Source organism: Mustela nivalis, assembly GCF_964662115.1.
Source record: "Mustela nivalis genome assembly, contig: HAP1_SCAFFOLD_632, whole genome shotgun sequence".
NCBI classification, from domain to species: domain Eukaryota; kingdom Metazoa; phylum Chordata; class Mammalia; order Carnivora; family Mustelidae; genus Mustela; species Mustela nivalis.
Genome location: NW_028136030.1, coordinates 46,634 through 66,937, shown reverse-complemented (window position 1 = coordinate 66,937; position 20,304 = coordinate 46,634). Strand labels below are relative to the sequence as shown.

Sequence of the window (20,304 nt, the reverse complement as noted above, 5' to 3'; positions counted from 1 at the left end):
CCTAATTATTTGAAAGAGTGTCTGCATTTTACATCACTTAGGGGCATGTATATTTTATGAGTTTATAATTCCAAACATAGAATAAATAATTATATTAAATCCCAGTATTTTGGAGAAAAACAACATTAATCAGCTCTATAAATTATGGCATGATAAGTTGGATTGTTCCCTCTGTAACAGTGTAAAAGTTGCAAACTTTTCATCAAGACAGGAACAGAGAGAGAGAAATTCAGATGGGGGAAAACTATGACCTCTTTGGCATGTGTCTTTTCAGGATGACATTTCAGAGCCCATCTCTGCTGGGCTGGTGTCTGCCCACCTGGCCACACAGTCGGGTTTGTTTTTGTCAGCTCTAGCCCCGATCCGCATCATGCAATGCACACATTTCCTACTCCATTCATCAGTCGCTATGTCATTCATGGTCAGAGTGGTTTCTCTCACAGTGATGGCTTATGGAAGTTGTGCTACGCCACGCCTTCCTTTCCCTCCTGCTTCTCTCCTTTGAAGTTCAGCCCACTGGCCCCTCCCTCCCTCCACTGCTTGCTTTCTCTGGCTTCAGAAATCCTGGGACAGACTGAACGGGAATTTGCACCAGAGTCCAAGGATAGGAGAAGCACCTGTGCCCAAGGATAGGTTAGGTTAGCACCACGGTCACCAACATACACCTGGGTTGCCTCCTTAACTGCTTAGTCTCTAGCGTGCTTCCTTCAATAAAGACACCGTTCAACAAACACTGGAAAAGTACATGAAGGAAGAATAAGCCAGCAGCGAATTGTGACTTTGTGTTCATGGGCACATTTAAGAGTGTCTGAACAGCCCCAATTCTCTGTTGGCTCTGAAAGTTCAGGCAGCTCCTCTTCCTGTGGCCTTTCTTCTCCAGGGGACTGAAAAGACCCAAGGTAGGGATCAGTCCCTCCCCCTGGGACAGAAATTTCACATATGGTACCTCTGTTCATTCTCAACATGACTCTCCCTTCAGAGAAAAGAACCAAGGCTCAAAGGGGTTCAATCCACCCAGCAAGCAAGTGGCAGAGCCAGGACTCAGCCCAGAGCCGCCTGGTTCCAAAGTCCATGTCCCTCCCTCCCACCACCCACGTCACTAGAGAGGGAAATGCAGTGTGTCTGTGCCAGCCTCGTACCTACACATTAAGTGAAGGTTGGGATGATAAGGAGCCCGACAATGAATGACCAGGACCATTACAACACTTTGCATTGTTGTCTTGGATGCTTTTATTACATATCCAAAAAGACAATTCATCAGGCAGAATTGTATTTGTTCAGTATTTCACTTTCAGTTCCGGTTTGTTTCCTTCCTTCCTGCCTTTACTTGTGTCCTTCTCGCCTTCCTTCCTTCCCTCCCTCCCGCCCTCCCTGCCTCCTTCCTTCTTTCCTTCCCGCACCATCACATTGTCCCAGACTGTAACTAAGGGTAAAGCAATTAGGCTTTACTCTGCCTGTTTAGGAGATGCAGTCCCTGGTTCCTTACAGAGAAGTCTCCTTCAAGACAACTGGGTGGCTCAGTCAGTTATGTGTCTGTGTTCAACCCAGGTCATGATCCCAGGGTCCTGAGATGGAGCCTCACATCAGGTTCCCTGCTCAGTGGGGAGCCTGCTTCCTCCTCTCCCTCTACTGCTCCCATATTTATGCTCTCTCTCTCTCTCTCTGTCAAATAAATAAATTCCTTTTTTTAAAAAAAAAAATCTTCTTTACCAAAGAATGACAGCTTCCAAAGATAGAAGAAGTGGTAGAATTAGGAAGTCACCATTTTGCAACTCCCCATGGAAAAACTGATTCAGGTAAGAGCCATCAATGAATGCTACAAGCATTGGGTAGAAGATTGTGGGGAGTAGGATCTTTGGACATTACCAAAGTATCACCCCACTGGTGACTTGCCAATTTTAAGAGAACAATATACTATCGCAAAGGCCAGTACTGGTGGCTGACAACTCAACCAAGGAAGAAAACTCAGTAGTATGCACACCCTGGTGTTGTACCCCCGACTCGAAGCAGCAGGAAGTATCCAGTATCACCCATAGTATTTGTTCCTGATATGTTTAACCTGTACTTAACCAAGGCTTTAGACCTAACTGCCAGTGTATAGGAAAGTCGATAGCTAGAATGTGGAGGTAATGACACTACAGGGAAACAATTAGACTTGTGGGACATTTGACAAGACAAACTGGCCTCGTCTCTCCAGACAATCAATCTGATAATGGAAAGCAGATCAATGCTTGCCTGGAACAAGGAGCAGAGGGGATATGACTGCAGAGAGACACAAAGGATCTTTCTGGGGCAACAGAAATCTGCAATTTAGATTGTTTTTTATTTGATTTGATGGGACACTTACATTGGTGCATACAGTTGTCAAAATTAATGAACAGTACACTTACAGCTGAATTTCTTAGGTCAAGTTACACTTTGATGCAGTTGATTTTTTTTTAAAGATTTTATTTATTTATTTGACAGAGAGAGATCAGAAGTAGGCAGAGAGGCAGGCAGAGAGAGAGAGAAGGAAGCAGGCTCCCGGCTGAGCAGAGAGCCTGATGCGGGGCTCAATCCCAGGACCCTGGGATCAGCGTCCCAACCCACTGAGCCACCCAGGCGCCCCGATGCCGTTGATTTTTAAAACAAAAACAAATTATCAGTGTCACAGAAGAAAGTGAAGCCATGGGTTCTTTATTGTCTTTAGACGATATTTAAATTGTCTAAAGACCCATTACAATCAGATATAATAAGAGAAGTTCAGCTAGATCTGGGCTTGAAGAAGAAGGGGACAACTAAGAAAGACATCTTGGGGATAATGAAGAGAATTGAAGCAAACCGGATGCTAGATCATCCTGAGAAATTTAAAAAAATTTCTTCTGCTTTCTGGTGGGGTAATGTTCTTATTGTTAGAAGATGCTTGTTGAATTATTTAGGAGAGAAGGGTCATAATGTCTGTAACTTAATTGCTATACTAGAAGCTATATGAGGACATGTAGAAAGAGAAAGCAAAGACAGCATAAAGTTATCAATAGTTTAATTCTGCAGAAAGAATTCACTGATATTTATTGTGCTAGACTTTCAACAATTCTGTACTTCTGAAATTTCCAAGAATAAAAATGTGGAAAACCGTGACTGCCATGTGAGTGGTTTGGAGGCAGTCTTCAGAGAGTCTTCTGGCCTTTGGTGAGATTATCTCTTATGGCAAGGAGCCACCCCTTTCCATGGTTTCTCCTTCAGGGGAAAGGACACTTGCACATCCCTAGAGAGGCCTTTGTATCCTACTCTGTGACCTAAAGGGCTTTGGGCTTCACCCACCATCCGTCACTTCTCCCCACCACAATGCTGTTGAGCAAATACATGTGAACGGTTCTGTTAACTGCTTGAATAAATATTGCACCTCAACTAAAAAGAAAAGATAAATTCACTCCTGGAATCTCTCCATGAGAGAAGAGACGATAGAAGAAACTTTAAAAACTTGATTAAAGTTGAATGGAAACATGCGTAATAAGTACTTTAAAGGTAGGAGTTCTCTTTCAACATCAACTAAATGCGGTCACTAGGGCTCTGGGTGTGGAAGATCAGACTTATTTAATGTGATGATGTCTAGGATGTTATTGAGCTAAGGGAAGTGATCAAATTCTCCTCCTCTGGAAGGTCTAGCTCAAATTGCTTCTCTTGTAGAAAATCTTTCCAAACTAATCCAACCCATAACAATCACTCCCTCTCCCAGGTTCCACCTGTTCCTGCTATCTGTTTCAGCCTGTCTGATCCTAAGTCACCTGCTAGATTATTTAAAAATAACTTACATTTTCACATCTTCTCCTCCCAAAGCCAGGATAGGGTTTGATGGGGATGCCAAGCCCTGATTCTCCCGATATGTCTGTCTTCACCAGCACATACCCACCCATACTGTAAGTGCTTGGACAGCAGGGGCCAGGGCTAAGCCCCTTTGTGTTCCCAGTGCCCTGCACAGGGTCTGGTCCATAAATGCTTTAAAAATGAACAAGAGCTTTCCTCCTATCCCTACTGTACAGTCCAGAACATAGGGCAAGGCATGGGGGAGCTTCTTGTAGAATGAATCAAAGTTTCCAGGAAATTTGAGTTATAAAGTCTCTCTCTCTCTCTCTCTATCTGAATCTCTTTTTCTCTTTTGCTTACATGCACATGCATTTTCTTTCTCACCATTGGAACCCAGACACCATGCTGGCAAGAATCCCAGGGTTAGAGTAAGGAGTAGAGGAAAGCCATGCCCACTAACCCCTGTCCAAATCCCTGACCCATAGAATTTGTGAGCATTATAAATTTTTTTTTATGACATTGCATTCTGGCAAGATAGGTTACATAGTCACACTAAATGGAACATTCTCTTTGCTCCTTATCCTTCTCCACATCTCATCTAAACAAGGAAGTAGTACCCTAGGTAGGATTGTCAAATTAAATGCGATGTCCAATTAAATCTGAATTTCAGATAAATAATAAGTGATTCTTTTGGCATACATATGTCCCCAGTATTTCATGTAACATATCCTTTAAAAATCTTTATTGTAGGTGCCTCCTTAGCACAGTAGGCAGTGCATCAGTCTCATAAAACTATTTGTTTATCTGAAGTTCAAATTCAGTTGGCACTCCTTTATTTTTATTTGCTAATTCGAGGAACACTTACCTTGAGTCTCCACCCTGGACTTTTTCTCTACCCACACACAGTACTTAGGGGAGTCAACCTAAGTAGTCCAAACTTTATCCTGACAACTCTGAAATTTTTATCTCCAGTTCAGAAATCTCTACCAATCTCCACACCAAAACACTGGACTACCTACTTGATAACTCCACTTTTATAGCTAAGAGTCATCTCAGACCCAATCAGAATTGTTGATTTGCAACCCCTACCCCTTCCCAAGCTGTTGCTCCTCACCCTTCCCCATCTCGGTGAATGGCACTGACATCGACCCAGTTGCTCAAGCCCCCAAGGAGAGCGTCAGCCTTGATTCCTCCCCATCCCGTACTCTGTGTCCAGTCAATCAAGAAGTCCCTTTGGCTCAACCGCCAAAACATATTTCCAGCCCATCGCTGCCTCCTGGTGTCCCCTACAACCCCTCTGGATCAAGGCACACTCTCCTCTCACTTGAACAACTGTACTGGCCACCAAGTGGCTTTCCCACTTCCCCTCTTGCTTCTCTATAACCCTCTCTACTGCAGTCTCCCCGCAGTAGCTGGAAGGATCTTTTTAAAGACACATCATGGAACTCATCTGCTACAAATGCTCTGATGTTTCCTCACTGCACTAAAAATAAAATGCAAATATCCTTCAAGATCCTTCATGATCTATTTCCTGTACCATCTGTCAAAGGCCACCAACCTTTCTGTTCCTCAAACATCCTAAGGTCCCGTAGGACCTTAGGATGTTCTGCCTGAAGTACGGCACCCAGGTGGCTCATTCTTACCATTTCCGCCTCAAATCTCACATCATTTCTTCCATTTAGGCCTCCCTTACCTGGCCCCCCACCCCCTGCCCTTGTGTCTCCCAAGGCCATCAGCCTGGGGTATTTCCACCTCCAGGCAAAACCCAGTGCAACTTCTTTGGTTTTAGTTTGGGCCTGTGCACTGGTTTCTGTCCTCTTGCATTTGATCTTTTTTTGAAAACAGCAGAGAAACAGATTTTGTTAATTTCCTAATTCAACTTAAGAGTTCTGTCCATTCATATATGATTTGACTTATGGTTTAGCTGCCCACATTTGTTGTGATGGCTTATATAGGTAGACTTATTTCTACCATATGATTTTTACTTTTCTATTGATCATGCATTTTTAATGTTTCTTTCTTCCCATTTGTTCCCTGTCAAGGAGTTGACATACTTTCTTTATTCTCTTATTTCATCTTTTAGTTTGAAAAAACATATACTCGATTTCTATGATTTAAGGGTTTCCTGTAAAACGCTTTTTTTTTTAAAGAGATTTTTATTTATTTATTTGAGAAAGAGAGAGAGAGAATGAGAGAGCAAGAGAGAGAGTATGAGAGGGGAGAGGTCAGAGGGAGCAGCAGACTCCCTGCCGGAGCAGGGAGCTTGATGTGGGACCTGGGACTCCAGGATCATGGCTTGAGCCAAAGGCAGTTCCTTAACCAACTGAGACACCCAGGTGCCCCACCTTTAAAACTCTTAAGCCCATGTAGGGACGCCTACATAGCTCAGTCTCTTAGGCATCTGCCTTCGGCTCAGGCCATAATACTGGGGACCTGGGATTGAGTCCTGCATCAAGCTGCTTGCTCAGCCCAGAGCCCACTTCTTCCTCTGCCTGCTGCTCCCCCTGCTTGTGCGCTCTCACACTCTTGCTGACAAATAAATAAATAAATAAATGAAATCTTTAAAAAACCCAAACTCTTAAGGACATGTAACTTACGTCTGAACTGAGTCTATTACCCCTCATAGAACACAAAATGAGAATCTCAGAATCCTTTAATGCTAAGTACCTTCAGTTGTTCTAACGATGTGCATTATCATGTCATTCCAACTTGTCACTAACATCTCCCGAAATGGCTTTTTCGTGTGTTTTACAGCTAATGGTAATTCAGATTTCCCGACATGTTGGCTAACTACTTACCTACCGGACTCTTTGTTTCCCATTCACTCCTGCAGGTCTGACTTCCTGTGCTGAAATAATCCTTCAGTTGTCCTTCCAGTAGCTGTTGTGGAGGAACCATTTCTCCATCCTTATGTCAAAAAAAGTTTCTCTAGCACCTTAAATCCTGGGCATAATCCACAGGTACGAAATTCTGGTGTACAGTCCATTTCTTCATTGCAACCAGAATGGCGAGATGTGTGAGACTTTGTGGATGGAATAAGGTGGTGTCTGGGCCCAGCTTGCTTCCCAGAGCAGAAAGCCAGGACCTAGCTTCGTGGTTTTCAGCCATCCTCCCTAACTGATGTCTGGGAACTCGGAAGCATTCAGGCCCCAGCTGGTCTTCTGGGGACCCCCGGGATCCTGAGATCATGCTGTCACACCTGGGATATTGCCCCACTTCATCGCTTGAACACTTTTAAGCCAGGAATGTCCCCCACAGGGGTAGACTCCTAAGTCTTTCAATCATGCACCTGGTTGTCCATAGAAACTTTTGCAGTAGGCTCCTTCAGGTAGGTGCCTCCCCTCGGCTGTATCCATAGCTGTATCACACTCACAACTGGTTCCCATCCAGGCCCCTCGGGCTCTGAAGCTGCGGCAGGCACCACAGTGGGAGCTAGAGGTAGCACTTGAGGTGGTTCAGCATCTTGTTCTGAGGTTGGGGCTGTCGGTCCAAGAAGAGAAAGTATCAACCCAATGATTGACTTTTACATCCCTCCTAAATCAAGGAAAATTTCCCCACCGTTCAATGTTCTCTGAGTCCAGGAAGCAATCCCTAGAGGGTCTCCCCTGATAGCAGGTCATGGGCACAGGGATCTGAGGCTACTCCTTACTCCCGGCCCACCAGATGACGGAGGCTAGGTCTGGGCAGCCTCCGCTGTTCCCTGCACAGGTCTATATCAGCCACCCCCTGTCCTCCTCAGATCAGCATCTCTCTGGTTCTCCTCCCTCTACCCCTCCCCCTGCTTGTGCTCTTTTCCCTCTAATAAAGAAATAAAATCCTACAACAATACATAAAAGATTGAGCATCAAAGTGAACCTTGAGACCTTCAAGACCTGGCCAGAAACACCCTCCTGTGTGTATTTCCTTGTCATCTTTCTTCTTGTGCTGATGGCATCATAGGTGCATGTCATCCCAAGGAGGGAGAAGGCCGATGGTGGAGAGACTCTGGGCTCCTGAAGAACACAGAAAGGATTTCAGTCTCCAATCTGAAGATCCACTCAGCACTGTCAAGGGGGGGACCTCTGTGGTGACAGGCTACCAAAACCTGGGGAGTTACATGGTCATTCAGCGTAATGTAATATAGCTCCGTACAGCATGTTGAAATGACCAAGTTCACTTGAATAGTGATCAGCCTAAAACCTTTAAAGAGGACCAAAGAGGCACCTGGCTTCCTCAGGCACTAGGATCCTTGATCTCAGGGTTATGAGTTCGAGGTCCACATCAGGCACAGTTAACTTAAAAAAACAAAACATAAGACTTACACAGGACTAAAATCAGTGAGGCTCAAACAACGGAGCTGGTCTGTGCTGGGACAGATCCTGTCTCCCGTTCTTTCAGCCACTGGGCACTGCGCACTCAGATGGTGCCAGTGCTTATCAGCCCAGCGGGTTCTCCTCGTGAGAGCTCAGGGTCTAGAGGAGAAGATGGACAAACGAGAAACCAAAATGTGAACAGAAAAAGCGATTGCTCCACAGCAAAAGAGCAAGGGACACAACTAAGGCCCGAACTCCACCTGGTGAGGGGTATGACAAGGCTGTGCTGAGATGACACAGAGAATTCCTGCGGGAGGAAAAGAAGGAGACAGCCCTGCAAAAATGCGAATGCATTCCACCTGGCGGAGGGCACCATGGAGCAGAGGACTGGAGGTTAGAAAGGGGGCCAGGGTGGCCAGAGAAGCTGAGGAAGGACCAGAGTGGGAGGGGAGGAGGGCCAGGGCCCGGGAAGTTGGTCAGTATCAGTGCCCTTCTCCCAGGGCTGTGTGACCACACTTCCCCACACTCAGTGGCTGAACCCACAAACGCTGCCTCATGGTCTCAGGGGATCAGGAATCCAGCAGTGCTCCGCTGGGGGCTCCTTCCAGAGTCTCTCCTTAAGCTGGGCTGCTGACAACACCAAGGGACAACCTGCTTCACCGAGAACCTGAGCAAACTCAGGGGCATGGGCTAGATACAGCCCATCTCAAAGACCTGACTTCTTCTGTCTGCTGTGGACCCACAGGGCTGGGCCATGTGAATATGTCTGTATCATGGTTCAACCTAGGGGCTTGTGCTCCAGTGTGAAGATCAGAGAGAGAACATGGGTCCAAGTCAACATGCGGCTGGGCAGTGAACTTTTAGAACGAAATCTCAGAAGGGCCTTTGGGTCATGTTGCCACGTTCTGTGACATGGAAGTGAATCACCAAGTCAGGACCACACTCAGGGTCACAAAAACATGTCTACAAAGGAGTTGGGGAACCAATGGAGCCCCTGAAGGGACACTGTGAAGATCCCTGCAGGGTCCAGGCCTTGCCCAGAATCAGACTCGTAGGGAGGCTTAGCAGGCTTGAACCCAGCTCTTTGAGTGTCCTCAAAGTTGGGGTCTGGGATGAAACCTAGCCATTCACTGGGGGCTCTGTAAAAGTTTTTCTGGAAGGAAGTGGCTGTCAGCCTGGAAATGTGATCGGGCTGAGGGTGATCATTGGTCTCCTAGACAGGAGACATATGCCCAGGTTCTTGTCTGAGGAGGATCCCGGGTCATGGCGACCCACTGGATGGACCCCTATCTGCATCACACACTTTGGAAAGGAGAGAATGGCCTGCATCCCGGGACAGGCGGTCTCTAGGGCTAAGGGCACATTCTGACCATCAAGGGCCAAGGCTCCAGTCCCTTCTTTAGGGTTTGCATTGAAAAGAAAAAGCCTAAGACCTTGGGAAGCTATTACCCAGCCCTCTGTAAGTGGGGCTGTCCTCTTCTGGGACTCCAGAATGTGAGCACCGATGAACACATGTGTGCACACAGGAGCTTGTGTGCTGGTGCACACAAACACACACCCCAGGAGGGACTGTGGGGTGGGATCCCATTAGTAGCAGATTCCAAGAAGTTGATAGGAGGGAGGAAATTGGGTCGGAGGTATTTCCTACCTGTGACAGCCCTCCTCTAACATCATAGCTATTATCCAACCTATGCCTGTGGACATCTGATAGAAAGACATGCTGGAATCATCCATATTTTGCAGAGAAGACCATCCCTGTCAGGCACAATGGCTTATCTAAGGTCCAAACCAGGTAAGTATAGAGACTTGTGTCTGAAACCAGGTGTGTTTGCAAGCTGGGGCCCTGGCTGCTCCCAGACCTTCCCTGGGGGCCTGTTCCGAGGGGTGTGTTGGGGTCACTGTGTACAGATGAGATGTGTCCTTGCATGCAGAAGGGGGATGAGGAGATGGCAGACCCGAGCACTGATCGTGTAGGGGTCCAACCAGGAGTGGGCCTTGGTAGGGGATCACAGGAAGTGATGTCACTTCCTTGACAACCTGCCCCCAGAACTTGGAACCCCTGCAACCAGGCACCCACATTCTAGTCCGGTAGCAGGGTTACTGGGCTCAGGACATCTGACACAGAAAGATGTTTTCGTGTTGTGTGCCGAGTTTCCGGGGCTCTGGGTGTCAGAACCCCCAGGAAAATGGCTTGTTTTCATGTTGCAGGCATTGGTTGAAACCACCCCCACGATGCCTCAGGATATTTCGAGGGAGACGCCATAAGGTACTTACTTCTGAGGAGACTAGGCGATGCCCACCCCTCTGAACCGTCCTAGGGAAGCCCCATCCCTTCCTCTGGAGTTTGAGGGGAGGAGGGATATGTGGGGGTTCCCACCCATGGGCTGGAGGAGGGTGAGCACAGTGGATACCCTGGTGATCCCTTCTTGTTCACACCAATGTCAGGGTGGGCAGGGTGCGCCGGGGATTCCTGAGGTGCCTCTTAGCTGTGCCAGAGCACACCAAGGTCCTGAAGCTGGGCCACGTTTCTCTCCTTGGGGGAGGGCTCTGCATCCTGGGCTATGGTGTGTCTGGAATGGAGCGCCCTGGGTCTGAAGACCAGCAAAGGCCTCCAAACAGGGCTCTAAGGCCTCCTGCCTGGCTGCTGGGCACTGTCTTTACAGAACGCTCCAGAGGACATGGTGGAGGAGGTGAACGAGGAGAATCCTTGCTCTCCTTCCTCCAAGGACAAGAAGCCACACAGGGCCAACAGAGTCTGGCGCTGGCTCAGGGTGAGTGCAGGTGCTGGGGAGACCCGACCCCTGGGGCACTGATGCAACACCAAGGGCCCCACTTCCTAGAAGCCAGCCTGGCCTCCTAGAGTCCTGAACTCCCATGAATCTGCATCCCATCTCTTCCCCAAACTGGCCCTCATGGTCCTGCCCATGCCTTGGACAGAAGCACAGCCATTGTCCACATACTTATAGGAGTATCATTAAAGAGACTTTAGACCAGGTCTCATCCCGTTGATCTAGACTCCTTTTGCCCTGGCCTAGGCATTTTCCTAACTCGTGCTCCCAGGTGCCCCCACTGGCCCACAGTCCTTCCTCAAGTTCTTCAAGTATTGCAAATCATCATTTGCAAGAATGAGTTGGGAAACTCTGATCCAAAGAGACATGGGGCCCATGGTACTCTGTCTCTTGCTCTGCGCTTTGGTATTGATGGAACACATGGTTGGGGCCCCCCCAAGGACAGGAACAGGGGCCTCACTGCACTGCACTGCACGGCAGTCCATAAGGCCAGTCATTGATCACAGCCATGGAGCCCTTTACTGGGGCAGGACTGGATGTAATCCCTTCTGTGGCCAATGCACAGTGCTGCATCCTACAGCCTCCATGCCCTCCAATCCTAAGCCCTCTTGCCTAAAACATCTCTGTGTTCTCATTTCAAGATATGTTGGGTGCCTGGGTGGCTCAGGGGGTTCAGCCTCTGCCTGCAGCTCAGGTCATGGTCTCAGGGTCCTAGGATTGAGGCCCACATCATGGGTCTCTGCTGAGTGGGGAGCCTGTTTCCCCCTCTCTGTCTGGCTGCCTCTCTGCCTATTTGTGACCTCTCTCTGTGTCAAATGAATAAATAAAATGTCTTTTGAAAAAATAAAAAGAATGGGCTATGTCATCAGAAATCACAGGATCCATGCCACTCACGCAGGGACATGCTATCGATACTCTACTCACAAAGGGTCCTGAGATTCTAGGAAGTTGAGACATCATTTCTATCAATTCTTTATATGGATACCAAGAACATTTTCTCTTTGCCTTAAAGGCTTCTTAACTGATTGGTTGATTGATGGATTTGAGAGAGAGACAGGGGGAGAGTGGGGAGAAGCAGAGGGAGAGACAGAATCCTCAAGCAGACACTGCCCTATGGACACAGCCAGCTCTATGAGGAACAAAGCCTCAGGACACGGAGACCATGACCTGAAGCAAAACCAAGAGCCTTAGGCTGAACCCAATGAGACACTGAGTCAGTGATTGTTTTTCAGACTCTGGGCTCTTTTGTCCCACCTCTTGCAGAAGTCCCTGAGATCTGGGGGCTCATTCTGCCCTCCAAGCCCCAACCCTCCTGGTGGCCACAGCACTGACTCATGTCTCCTCTGATTCACCTCAGGGGAAAAATGGTTCAACCAGGAAGAGGACGAGGACCTCACTGCTGATGGCAGAGCGGGCCAACAAGCTGGAGGACGCAATTGATCACCTGGTGCCTGCCATCCTCAGACAAGATCTACACTGTGTCCACACCTTTCTGGACACATACGACACCTTTGCCAGCACCGGGGAGGTGATGGACCAACTATGTGCAAGGTGAGCACCCTCCCCTGCCCCTAACTGTCCCGTGGGAATAGGCCAATGCCTGGTTGTGAGACTTTGGCAGGTCCCCAAGCTTCCCCAAACTTTCCCTTACTCCTAACTGGGGCAGAGGTATTATAGGGACTCAGTGGCAGGTGTCAGAAAGGACACCTGGCAGCCTGCGCCGGTGGAAAAGTCTGCTGGAGGGCCTGTGGGCATGCTCTTTGAACACTCCCGTGCCCCTCATGATGAAGCCTCTGCCTAATCCCTACTCTCACTGTGATCTTGAGCAGGGCTCCTTTGCCATTGAAAGGGAGATCTGAGATTCTTTCTGGGGTCTGTGTCTGGATGAATCCAGAACAATCATCCCTGGGGGTGAGCAGGGCCAGGCCCCCTCAGATGTTGGTGATGGGCTGGTTGGGGCCCTTTCATTCAGCAAGCATTCAGGAAGCCCCGGTAGGTGGAGGCGATTATCTCGGAGCTGAATGGGATCCCGGCACAGAACAGACAGCACCCCAGGGCTGCAGGCTAGTCGAGGGTCAGAGGGTGAGAGCCAACATCCGCAAACATCTCATGTGATGCCCCCTGGCCTCCTCTAGATTCGGGTGCTATTACTCCACGTATGAAGAGGTCAAGAGATCCCAGGAGCAGCGCGACATGTGAGTAAGCTTTGGCTGCTCCAGGAGGGCCTTCCCTCTCCACCAGGGCAGTGAGGGTCCTGTGAGTTCAAGGGGCTGATGGACCTTCATGCACACCTCTGTGATTCCTGCTTTAGGGTAAAGGTCTGAGAGCTTCTACTGGAAACTAGGAAGGTGCCCTGGGGAGCTGGGGTAGGTGTGTGAGCACTGTGGGAGAGCAGAGGGGCATGGAGGACAGCTTCCACCCCTGAGAGGGTCATGCTCCATGCCTACCACCTCCCAACCCTCTCTCTGCCCAATTCTGGGACCCAGAACGCAGGATTTAGGAACCTTCGCACAGCAGTCTGTTGGCACCTGCATGCTGGGTGCTCAGAGGGGGCTCAGGGAGAGTGGTGACCCAGTAGAGCCCAGGGAGCAGCAGCCATCCCACACCCTGTGGGAGGTGAGTGTCAGTGGAAACAGACCCACTCTCACGGCACCTAGTGACTGGGCAGAGGAGGTAACGGTGGAGGTATGGGGAGGGTCCGGGGAAGGCCTGGCTAGAGACAGAGTCCCTTTGTTCCCTCCTCGGTTGGATCTTCATGGAGCAGAGGCGAGTGCAGTGAGGGTAATTAAGAGGCCAGACACCACCCCTCCCTGGGCACATGCAGTGAATTGAAGTGGCTTGTGGCCAAGGAGACAGACTGAGGAGTGTGTCCAGCTCCCCTAAGAAGTCCAGAAATGCTCCCCCCATTGATCAAGGACTCCCACTCCCAGAGGCTTTTGGCCAGCCCGCCGTCTGGGAGCAGGCCTGTCTCAGGCAGGACTGCCAGGTCGCAATTGGACAAGGAGTCCGACTGGTCTCAGGCAGGAGCTGACAGCCCAGGGGCCCAGGTTCCCACAGGGGTTCCCTGGGATTTTGGTTTGGATGCATACCTTGTCCTCTGACTTTTCTGTCTCCATGTCTGTCCCCAGGGCCATCTATGCCATCCTAAACACCTGGGTGGAAAAGTATCCAGAAGATTTTGTGGAGCCTCCAGAGTTTCCCAGCTTGCATACGCTGCTCGCCTACCTGCAGGTCTATGTGCCGGGCTCGGACCTGCAGCGCCATGCCCAGCTTCTGCTGACAGAAAGTCAATGCCCTCCCAGAAAGGCCACGGAGCCAGAGGCTGGGGGTGAGGAGGACTGGGGGTAACTGGTGTGGGCCTGAGGAGGAGGCAGGGTGGCCACCCTGAGGAAGCCTCCGTAGATTGTAATTGGGCCGAAGAGAGTGAGTCGTCTCAGATCCCTGTCCCCATGGGCTTCCGTCGGGGACACCTTCCAGGGGCTGGGTCTTGAACGCAGGCCACGCTGAGTGGTGGGGAAAGGGAAAGGCAAAAGGGAAGTCAATCAAGCTGATGATGCTTTCTCTTCTTGGAGCTACAGCACCGGCCCCAGAGCCAGATCAGGAAGTTGTTCCAGCAGCCCCTCTGGCACCCGCTGCACCTCTGGGACCAGGGCAGATGGTCGTCAGGGCCCTCGTTCACTTCTCTGCCACGGAAGAGCCACCAGGCCTTTTGACTTTCCTGGATGACCAGCAGGGTCCTGCCCCCGAGCTGCCGCCACCTGCCTCCGTGGAGCAAGCAGGCTCGGCCCCCGAGCTGCCGCCCCCTGCCTCCGTGGAGCAAGCAGTCTCGGCCCCGGAGCTGCCGCCCCCTGCCTCCGTGGAGCAAGCAGGCTCAGCCCCCGAGCTGCCCCCACCTGCCTCCGTGGAGCAAGCAGGCTCGGCCCCCGAGCTGCCGCCCCCTGCCTCCGTGGAGCAAGCAGGCTCGGCCCCCGAGCTGCCGCCCCCTGCCTCCGTGGAGCAAGCAGTCTCGGCCCCCGAGCTGCCGCCCCCTGCCTCCAAGGAACAAGCAGGCTCGGCCCCCGAGCTGCCGCCCCCTGCCTCCGTGGAGCAAGCAGGCTCGGCCCCCGAGCTGCCGCCCCCTGCCTCCGTGGAACAAGCAGGCTCGGCCCCCGAGCTGCCGCCCCCTGCCTCCGTGGAGCAAGCAGGCTAGGCCCCTGAGCAGCAGCTCGTGCTGGTTGGACCCCCAGAGCATATCTCCTCCTCCCCCGTCATTTCCTTTTTTATCATATTTGTGTTGTGTTCACCTCTATAATTACTTCTTAGATTTAATTTATTAAAGTAGAATTTGAGTTTACATAAAATTTTACTCGCATCCTTTGCAGTGGGATATGGAGGTTTCATTAGGTCCATTCAGGGTGTTGCACAACCATGTCGTTCTACGACGTTTCCGTCACAGAGACACCCGCGCTCCTCATCGCTCACTGCTCTGTCCCTCGCCCAGTCCCTGCAACCACTGCTCTGCTCTCTGTCTCCCCCACTTCACCTCGACTTGGATTTTCCTCTGCCTGGAATCCTACAATATGGCCTTCTGTGTGTGTCTGCAGAATATAAGCGTGATTCCCCTCTTTTCAAACTTTGTTATACAAATAACATTTTATTACATAGGAATGTTCCTGAAAGAACAAAGATCACGGGAAGCCCCCAAATGAACTATTTTCATTCTGAGCTAGGTTTCCCATTTAGAAGCATGCCTTGAAAAGCAGAAACCATGAGAGAAATGTCTGGGTCCATGAGACACCTTTACATGCTTTCAATTTCCCGGGTAGTCTGCGTTTCAACTATTCTGATGGGCATCTTATCAAATATTAAAATCATATCTTAAATATTCTCCTTTCTTGCTAACAAGTTAGGTCATAAAAGAGTTCTTTAGGCTTTATCCAGACTATGTCTATTTAGTCAATAATGATTTAAAGATGAAAAAAAGAAGGCACGTTCCTTCTACCAAGGAATAAGCCCCCATCACACATGGCATCCTTCTTCCCTGCCTTTCCTCTTCTCAGGTCATGAACAAATGGACCTCAGTGAGACAGGAGTTGTGTAGAGTTTAACCTTTGCAGGTTCTTTTCATTACATACTACAGTGTTTGGGGTGGATTCACTGGAGGGTGGTTAATGCCCAGAGAAATGACCATTGCTCCAGCTCCTTCTTTCCTTGAGCAATCGGGGAGAGGTGACAGAACTCCCAGCCCTGTAGCTTGGGAAGCTGGTAGGAGGCACAGGTTTTAGTGTGTAAGGTTCTCATTTAGCCTCAGAAGGGTTGAGTTTGATGTGACGTAGTAACATCATAGAGCAAAGCCCAGGAAGCTACTATGTCTACAAGTCTATCACTTCGGACAGGTCTGAACTGGAGATGGTGATTGGCATTAAAAAAAGGAGGTGGATCTTCACATCACCATGGCAACAGCAAGGAGGGCTCTAGTTTGGGGGATTGGGTGGGGGAATTCTGTGACTTCCATTCAATGGCAGGTCAGAGCTGCCTTCTCTCAAAGCAGGTCCAAACCCTGGCTGGGCTGTTTGAGCCTGCCACTTAACTGCACAACCTGTAAATACAGGAGAAACCAAACCTTAAACCATAAACCGCAAATAGGAACAGTTATTGTTGTTAGAATTGATTTTGAACTTTTTATGGCTTCACTTAACACCAAATGCACTATAAGTGGATAATAAATATTAAACAGAAAACCCTTAATGGCATGACAATACATTTTCAGAGGAATATTACTTAATGCATCCGTTGCTAGACTTTGCTTGGGGCTGGAGTGGCCCTCCTCCTCAGGAACTCTAGGGCAAAAATTCAGGGACACTGAGGAGTCTGGAAAAGAGAGCTGAGTCATTGCCCTCAGTTTCACCCTTTCAAGTTCTTATCTAGGGAAAAACCAGGCCTGCTGTGCTGCCATTCTGTTCAAGAGGGGAAAGAGAAAGGAAATGAATAATTACAAGGAATTGAAGAGATGCAAATTTCCCTTGGCTGCCAAGCTACTGGTGGATCAAGATGTCTCTTTACAGAGGATTTTCATCCGGTTTAATTTGCTTTACTTTCAAGTGAAGAAAGGAGAGGATGTCAGAACACAGGAAACCATAAAGAGACAAACCCAAGGAATAAGAGGAAAAGAAAGAAAAACTTCTTGCTACTAAAAATGCAAGTTACTGCTGTTCTATCAGCAAAAAGAAACTGCACAAAATTACCATGGGAAGAAATCCTTTAGGGGAACCCCGGTGGCCATGGGGAAGTGTGTCTTTAGGTCCCCTGTCATGTTAATTCTCTCTACCTTTGCACCCCCACTTCCCCTAAGCCCATCTTAGGACTGTTTCAAATGACTACCCACTATCAGACAAGCCCCATATCATTGGCTAAAAGCCTGTAAGTAAGAAAAAACAAGTTCCCTTTTCTCTTTCACTGACTTGCTCTGGGCCAGGCACTGTGCTGGGCTCTTTGCACACGCATTTGGGTGTCTGGGTCGAGCTCACCTAGTTCTTCCCCAGGACAGAGGGCTGTTCGACTTGCCTGCAGGACCCATGAAGTGCCCTGCAAAGAGTCTGTTGGTGGGGGTCTCTTGAAGAGAGCCTCCCAGAGGTGAGAGAGCTACTATTCAAGTTTTTGAATAGGCTTCCTCTGGGAAGCCTTCCTTGACCTCGCGGTGCCCAGTATCTAAGACAGAGCACCCTATATTTCCTATCAGAGCATTTACCACGCTGACTGTCCACTGTCCCCCAGCAGCCTGTGAGCTCCATAAGGCCAAGGGTTGCCCTGATTTTGTTCACCATTGTATCCCTGGGGCAGACCCCAATGCCTGCTAAGTAGTTGGGACTGGAGATGTAGCTGTTGGATAAGTGAATGAATGGGTCAGGGTCGGGAGAGGAGGAGTGTGTCCTAGAACTACTGAGATCTATCACGTGACATCTTCCTGCCCCCCTGAACATAGCCTCAGTATAAGATGGTACAATGAAATAACCAATGGGAGAAGGAAGTGCCCCTTACAATTCAGAGGATGGTCTCGACAGGCTCCAAGGGGCCAGCAACTTCAGCAGCCACAGGAAGGGGCACCTGTGTGCTCATCATCATTGGATTTCATTTAGGTTTCTTCTGTGGCTTCAGTTTTGTACATCCCCAAGGCTCTGGGGCAAGGATCAGGGGCCTCATGTTCCCATTCCACCGAAGTAGGCCATGATAGAGGGCAGGAGTTGGCCAACACCAGGCCATAGCTGGGGTGCTGATCATGAGCACATGAGGGTCCCCGATGGAGAGGGAACACCCTCATAGACCATTCCTTGGAAATGCCAAGGGATGCTGTTTGGGGGTGGGGGGGCTTAACATAAGACTTAGCTGGCATGGCCTGGAGAAACCCAGATCTAACGATTATTTCTAATTTTTCAAGGTAGGCTTTCCTTTATTAACCTCATTCTGCTAGTGATGAAATGGAGCCAAGAAGGCTAGGTTGCTCGCCCTGGGTCATAGAGGTGATGTCCGACTCAGGGTCTGGTGCTGGGCCCCTCACTGGCTACCTCTGTCAGTGCTGCTGGTACAGCTGCCCAGGTTCCACTTAGCCTCGTGGCCCCGAAAGAAAACCTGGCCTGGGGGAGACATAGGGGAAATGAGAGCCCACCAAGGAGGCAACTGCATCAACTGAGGGCTGTGTCCTGGGAAGAGAGTACCATCATCGCCCAGAGGTGGAATTTGTTCTGGAAAGCAGACGCTGTCGGCTGGCCCTGGCATTGTAGCCTGTGGGCAAGGTCTTGGTCAGAGGAGAGTATCTGGCCACTGGCAAGGCAAAATAGGGCATCCATCTCACACACCAAAGGAGAATTGTGCCAGCTTTTCCCTTGCACAGAAATGGGGAAGCGAAGGAAAGATTTCAGTAATAAGCATCCGGGCTTCAGGTATTACCAACAGAAGCCATAAAATGGGTGTTTGGATGAGTTATCAGGGCACAAAGAGGCAAAAACCCAATTTAGGAGATGATGTCAAGTGGAATAAATCCAAACTAATTGGCGTGCTAAGCCTTAACCACTGTAAAGGGAAATCATAACAGATCTTCGTTAAAAAATATGCGGAAGATAAACCAGCTGACTTACCAGCTGGGGAAATCATGATTACTTTTCCAGAGAGCTGCAGCCAAGGCCTGTGCCTTCAGTGTACTGGATTTAATAAATATTTGCTCAGAGTCCTTAGGTTTTGCGTGTTTGTGATGCTCCCAAGCCTGTGGTGGGCTGTGGATGGGCTCAGCCTCAGGCGTCCCCTTGGCTGGTTAACACCCCGGTCTCGTATTCATATTGTTCGGCTTGAAAAAGTGAGTAAGGTCAGTGATGTTCAGGAGGAGCAGGGGTGAACGAGACATCTCTCACAGAAAGACATGGATTTGGGGGGCATGACTCCAGCCTTTCAAGGACGAGGTCACGGACAGGTCTTCTGGGCCCTCGTCAAATGCTGGGGTCAATGGAGGAAAGCCACTGCCAGAGATTCCCAAACCCCAGATTCATGTTTGGTAACAGTCAGAGAGAAACCACTTTGCACGTCTGCTTAAAACCTCACTGTGTTCCATAAGAGGTTATGTTCTGGGTTGAAAGAGATACACCATTCTGTTCAGTCGTTGGTTGGCCGCATACAAAACAGCCTCATCCCCGCCGTGGAGAAAACACTCAGAGGCAGGAGCTAGCAAGAAAGGTTCGCACGGGAGGGAAGAACAGCTCCCTTCCGGAATGCTGTCAAGTGTTCTGTTAAGGGTTTTCAGGACACTGTCCCCGGGTTGGGGGTGGGGTGAGGGGTGTTAGGATTACCTTAGACTGACAGATGACAATGCCGGAGCTCAGAGAGGTTAAGTACCTTGTCCAAAGCGACACAGCCAACGATTAGCAGAGCTGGGATGGCGCTGATCCCTCCGCCCTTCTCCAGAGCAGGGGGGCTTCAGAGCCAAGTCACTGGGGAAACAGGCCCCATCCAGTCCTGGAGTTTTCTTCTTTATGGTGCTCTGCTTCTTTCCAGAGAAGGCAGAGTTTCAGAAGTTTGCTGTGATTCCCAGGGCTCCAAGAGAGTCCCTCGGACAAAGCGCAGGTACTGGTACATGCAGACATCAGTGTCACCAAGGGGTTGAGGCGAACCCCTAGCTCACTTCTTTCTTTTTTTTTTAAGATTTTATTTATTTATTTATTTATTTATTTATTTATTTATTTATTTGACAGAGAGAGAGATCACAAGTAGGCAGAGAGTCAGGCAGAGAGAGGAGGAAGCAGGCTCCCCACTGAGCAGAGAGCCTGACGGGGGTCTCCATCCCAATACCCCGAGATCATGACCCTAGCTGAAAGCAGAGGCTTTAACCCCCTGAGCGACCCAGGCACCCCCTATCATGCCTTTCTTATTGAGTATCAAGATAGCTTAAGACTCATTTTAACAAAGTCTTTAAAAAT

The 20,304-nt window shown here is 49.4% G+C and overlaps 3 protein-coding genes and 1 long non-coding RNA gene across 5 annotated transcripts in view; 2 read left to right on the top strand and 2 right to left on the bottom strand.

Moving 5' to 3' along the window:
- Positions 1-8,184, bottom strand: part of LOC309857346 — a 325,444-nt gene extending 317,260 nt beyond the window's left edge. The window contains exons 1-3 of the long non-coding RNA XR_014307652.1: positions 8,085-8,184; positions 7,639-7,775; positions 6,582-7,263 (exon numbers count right to left, since the gene is read on the bottom strand). This is a non-coding gene — a long non-coding RNA (uncharacterized lncRNA). The remainder of the gene's footprint in view (positions 1-6,581; positions 7,264-7,638; positions 7,776-8,084) is intronic.
- Positions 1-15,089, top strand: part of LOC309857341 (uncharacterized protein) — a 28,417-nt gene extending 13,328 nt beyond the window's left edge. The window contains exon 2 of one of the 2 annotated variants that reach the window (XM_082750058.1): positions 14,520-15,089. In XM_082750058.1, the coding sequence (XP_082606184.1) occupies positions 14,520-15,053 (534 nt within the window). In that variant the 3' untranslated portion in view covers positions 15,054-15,089. Of the gene's footprint in view, positions 1-14,514 lie in introns of both variants that reach the window. The other variant, XM_082750057.1, reaches the window with a different exon arrangement.
- The window catches only part of LOC309857350 (ligand of Numb protein X 2-like), a gene marked incomplete at its 5' end in the record, with an annotated part of 436,750 nt that overhangs the window by 379,206 nt on the left and 37,240 nt on the right, over positions 1-20,304 (bottom strand). The gene's annotated exons all lie outside the window — the stretch shown is intronic.
- LOC309857352 (ral guanine nucleotide dissociation stimulator-like) lies at positions 10,305-13,671 on the top strand. The gene is made up of 4 exons (XM_082750072.1): positions 10,305-10,341; positions 10,739-10,846; positions 12,222-12,415; positions 13,000-13,671. The coding sequence occupies exons 2-4, from the start codon at positions 10,754-10,756 to the stop codon at positions 13,061-13,063; spliced, it is 351 nt and encodes a 116-aa protein (XP_082606198.1). The 5' UTR covers positions 10,305-10,341; positions 10,739-10,753; the 3' UTR covers positions 13,064-13,671.